At 36.0% G+C, this 4,666-nt stretch overlaps 1 protein-coding gene across 1 annotated transcript in view; it reads right to left on the minus strand.

Annotated features, from left to right (window-relative positions):
- The window catches only part of GEN1 (GEN1 Holliday junction 5' flap endonuclease), a 19,716-nt gene that overhangs the window by 2,575 nt on the left and 12,475 nt on the right, over positions 1–4,666 (minus strand). Inside the window, exons 6-10 of the mRNA XM_004696389.2 lie at positions 4,536–4,627; positions 3,021–3,171; positions 2,699–2,735; positions 2,528–2,608; positions 897–1,027 (exon numbers count right to left, since the gene is read on the minus strand). Coding sequence (XP_004696446.1) covers positions 897–1,027; positions 2,528–2,608; positions 2,699–2,735; positions 3,021–3,171; positions 4,536–4,627 — 492 coding nt within the window. The remainder of the gene's footprint in view (positions 1–896; positions 1,028–2,527; positions 2,609–2,698; positions 2,736–3,020; positions 3,172–4,535; positions 4,628–4,666) is intronic.

Genomic DNA, 4,666 nt, shown 5'->3' on the forward strand with positions numbered 1-4,666 from the left:
AAAATTCTTAATTCCAAGAATTATGAAAAACTTTTGGAACGTTCCAATTTATAAACAGAATGATTCAACATTACTCCATCATCCCGTGGCATCTACTTCTTTGTTAAAAGATCAGCTATCGAATTGTCAGGCTTTTGAAGTTTACTTTTTGTTTTTGCTACTCCCTCCTCCCCCCACCCCACCATGTCAATATTTTATTTGGAAATTTTTCAATGGCACCTAGTGACAACACGGCTATCTTCATGAATTTCAATGAACACTGCCTACCATTCTGAGACGCCAAGGGCGAGGGAGATCAGATCGTTTCATACAATTACTTGAATCTGGTGAATTGCTTTAAGTACTGTATTTCTTCATACATTGTGCTGCTTTTTCCTACCATCTTTTCTTTACTTACTCTGCCTTTACATGGCTCTTTCCAGGACTTTAAAGATAATTTTCAGCAGGCTTCCAAGGCCTCAAGAAACATTTGGCTTGAGCTTTTTCTCTGCACACCCAAGCCTTTTATAGCTTGCCTCCATCGACATCGTGTACTTTCTACCTGTTTCCCTTCCCCTGCGGGCAGTCCTTACCTCCTGGAGGATACAGATACTCCACATCTTGGGCTCTGCCGGGCCTGTTTCAGTCTCTCTACTCACTTGACATTTTTGTGTGCTTTTTCTTAGGTAGTGGAATTGTTATCTTAATAAGTCTGGTTCTATCATTTATATTTCTTTCGAGGGTTTCTGTGTGTGTATGTCATCCTGTAAGCACTGAATAGTCTTTTATTATTTTAGTAGACTTTTCATTTTCATACAACTTTGTGCATCATACTATTAAGATACTAAGAATATTTTTGATCACAAGGTATTCAAATGGAAACCACAGACATCTTTCTATAACTCTTGTTGAATTACCGAATTGGCTGTAGTTGATTAGCGTTCCTTCTACCAAGTTTTCTTTCTACCATGTCATAGTGAGTCAGAAGCATCAACAGTTTCTCACATGCATAATGATTGGGCCAATCCATCTTTTCAAGGGTAAATCTCTGTTAAGGATAAGGAAAACAAAATTAAGATCTTATTACCCTTAAAGACAAATGGTACTGTTAGATATACTTTTTTCCCTGAACAATTAGTACTATAAATGAGGATATTACCAGAAAAAAACACCAAGTCTCCTAAAGAAGGAATGTCATGTAATTAATGGAGTCATGAAATTGCAGGTAATGTGCTCAATAGCAAATTTTAAGTGTCTCATACATATTGACTATATTGGCATTATTATTAGCAAAAAACAACAAGGAGTTAAATTTTATTACGTTATTTTGTATCCCAAGTTACTCCAGTAAAAGTTTATACACATAGTCTCATTCAATTTTCATGGTGATCTCATGAGGGAAGACATTATTTCTACCTTTAGGATAATACACATCTAGATTGTAAGGGTGAAAGATGTGGCAGTCTGTTTCCATAACGATTTACAGCTTTGAAAATTCTCTCAGGCTGCTCTATTCTGTCCTATATGGTCACTATGAATTGGAATTGACTTGATTGGAATGGATTTTAGTTTTTGGAAGTAAAGACTGTCCAAGTTTAAATTTAGACCACTGATTACAAATTCTAATACCCTTGTTAGCTACATCATCTTCCACTATGATATACTTCATCTTCGGCATTCTCTGATTAAAGCCTCCCTTCCCTTGTGGTGAAGTGAAATTGCCTAAATATGGCTCATCTATCCATTTGTTTGTAACTACCACTGTGTGATTGGGTGGAATCATGCAAATAAGGTCCACAGGACTCTAATTCAAGGATTGGTCAGTTTCACCATTTGTGTATAACAGATGTACCTTAGAAGCAGTAACAGAGGGAGTCCGGGGACCATAAAAAAATAACAGCCACCAGTGGAACGTGGGCAAGATCCCTGTCTGAAGTGGGGGAGGCATCAGAGGCTGCAGTGCTGAGACCCGAGACCATGAGACTGTGAGGCATAGCACCAGGAGGGCTTCCCGGCCCGCAGAACAAGACAGAGGCTAAGAAATCATATAGTGGAGAGGTGAGAACCATAAAGTCATGTGGCTGATAGCTAACGAGCGCTAATGTGGAACAAAGACTGTATCCTTACTGTTTTCTGATCCCACTTGTGGTAGGTAACTTGTTAACATTCCTAATAAACACCCATCATCTCAAGCATTGTCTGTGAGTTTTGTGTACCCAATGTAATGGGTGATCAAACCCAGCAGAAAAGCAGAGTGCTGTGAGAGGAATAGCTGGTGTCAACATTGAGCAAAAAAAAAAAAAAATCTGACCTTAGCCTTGGTTGGACCCGTATGGAGATGGATTCTCCTCCCTTGTGACGCCAGAGGTGGGCAGATGTGGCCCCCGTGTCATCCTCACTATTTCTCATCCCCACACATCCTTGGTTACAATACATCAATACATGGTAGATAGGGTGGCTTCCTCTTAGATTAATGAAAATGCTATCTCTCCCAATCTTTCCAATATCTAACTTTAAACTGTAAAGTAAAAAAAATTTTTTCAAATACCTGAAATAATAGTAAATCAGGTCTCTGGGACCTGATAACCTTCTGCAATTTATCCTTATTTGAAAGAAATTCTTGGATGACCTATCAAGGAAAAAGAAAATAAGGACTGAGACTATAAACTTTTTTTAAAAGTTTCTGAAATAAATGCACAGTGAAATAACTGGTTATTACCTCAGGGAATGGGAATCCCTCACAACTGCAAGCTTTTCTGAAAATAAATTACACATCTGTCATCAACAGCATCAGGCAATTTAAGACAGAATCTAAAACCATCTCGCCTCACCTCCTCCCATTTAAGGAAGAATGTCCTGCACAGTATCTCAAATAGTCCTCATTCTTTTCTTCTACAATAGTTCAATTTTTGAAGAGAATTAGAGAAGAATTTTGCAAAATATTTTACTAAACTACAATTGGAAAATCTATGTAGAAACAATTCAATCACAGGTGTATAAAATGGGTCACGTTAGCATAAAATGGGTCTTAAAGAACTTACTTCTTAATACTGTTTTCTAAGTCACTGAGTTGTCTCTCACGTTCACCAAGGTGCCACTCACACGGACAGCGGTAATCATAATCATGCGGCTCACAGTAGCGATCACTTTGACACCATCTGCACCCATTGCGTTCATGATCCTTAGGTGAGCCTTAATGGAGACACAAAGAACTACAGTTCCTAACACATTTTAGAATTATCTTTTACATATATTTTTGAGTCTTAACTACATTTAAAACAAAACACACTCACAAAAACTTCCTAACACACTGCCTAATATATAGAAGGCTTTTAAGACATTTTGGTTGAACAGAGAAATGAACAACATGGTAATTCAGGGTAAAGTTGATCTTGAGCTATTACTATTGTGTGGAAAGAATTTTTTTCTTCTGGTGAATTACTTTTTTGTCTGAAGGTGTTCATTTGAAACTGAAATGATATATTTATAATAATCAACAATTAGAAATAAATGTGGCTTATGTAGAAGTTACATGCAAAAATATATGCATTAGTATAAAAGATTCTTTATGTATAGTAGTTCATAAAATCATTTCTCTAAAACCAGCCCTAACTAGCTTTGCAGCATTTAGCTTCCAGTTGCCTGTGTAGTTATTTTTGAATTACACTTGGAACATGAGCAAATTATGAGTAAACGCAGGTGTATGGCACTACTTTCCCTTTAAAGGAAAGCACTAATTTCAACATTGTTTTGAGAATGAATTGTTCATACTTGCTATAACATGAAATTGACATTTACAAGCCATCAAAAAATGATAGGATAACATGTGATAAATGTAAACATGTCTTCTTCCACGATGTCACCAATCATCTAACAATGTGAATGAAAACATATTCAGATATACAGTAGAATTTCTTTTATGAGATGATCTAACATGATCTCCTAATTTCTTCTATGAGAAAAGGTCTTTTGTCCCCCAAACTAGTGAATAGAGCCCAAGCTATTTTTTAATAATGTAGAAATTAGTATAAAGCCCCTATTTTCATACACGGTGTAGGGCAACTCTTCTTTATATGATTGAACTATTGAAATGTATGATATTTGGATTATGTCTCAATAAAACTGTGTATAAGAGAAATCACTAATAACACAAATCTTTAATGTAAAAACAGTTTCAGTTTCCTTTGAATAACTGATCGGTCTCTAATATCTTTTGCTCTAAAATTTTTTTTCTATATGAAAAACATCAGTTTTAAGGTCTGATTAATTTCCTATCCAACTTGAAACTGTGCTTATCCTGTTTCCTATGATTTACATCACAAGATCTCATTCTATAAACATTTACTGTGTTCCTACTGTGACACTGTGTGAGATTTATATGACTCAATGCCTAACACAACCCCTAGATTGTAAGGAATTTTCAGTCTACTGGGGAAGATGTAAACGGCTTCCAAATGCTATTAATAGTGACATATCAAAGTATGAGGAGAACAGGATAGAAAATGTGGTTATCAGGAATTAATAATCTGAAGATATTATTCTCTGCACCTGCTTACCTGGATGGGAACACACAGAGCAGTGAGCCAGTTTTTTAACAACTTGTGCTTGTGGATCAGAGTAGAAAGATTTTTCATTCCACTGATTAAATCTTTAGTAGAAATGGTTTTATGAAGAAACAAAAGCAAAA

Source organism: Echinops telfairi, unplaced genomic scaffold (assembly GCF_000313985.2).
Source record: "Echinops telfairi isolate 266 unplaced genomic scaffold, ASM31398v2 ScPeMD7_9;HRSCAF=40, whole genome shotgun sequence".
Taxonomy (NCBI): Eukaryota; Metazoa; Chordata; class Mammalia; order Afrosoricida; family Tenrecidae; genus Echinops; species Echinops telfairi.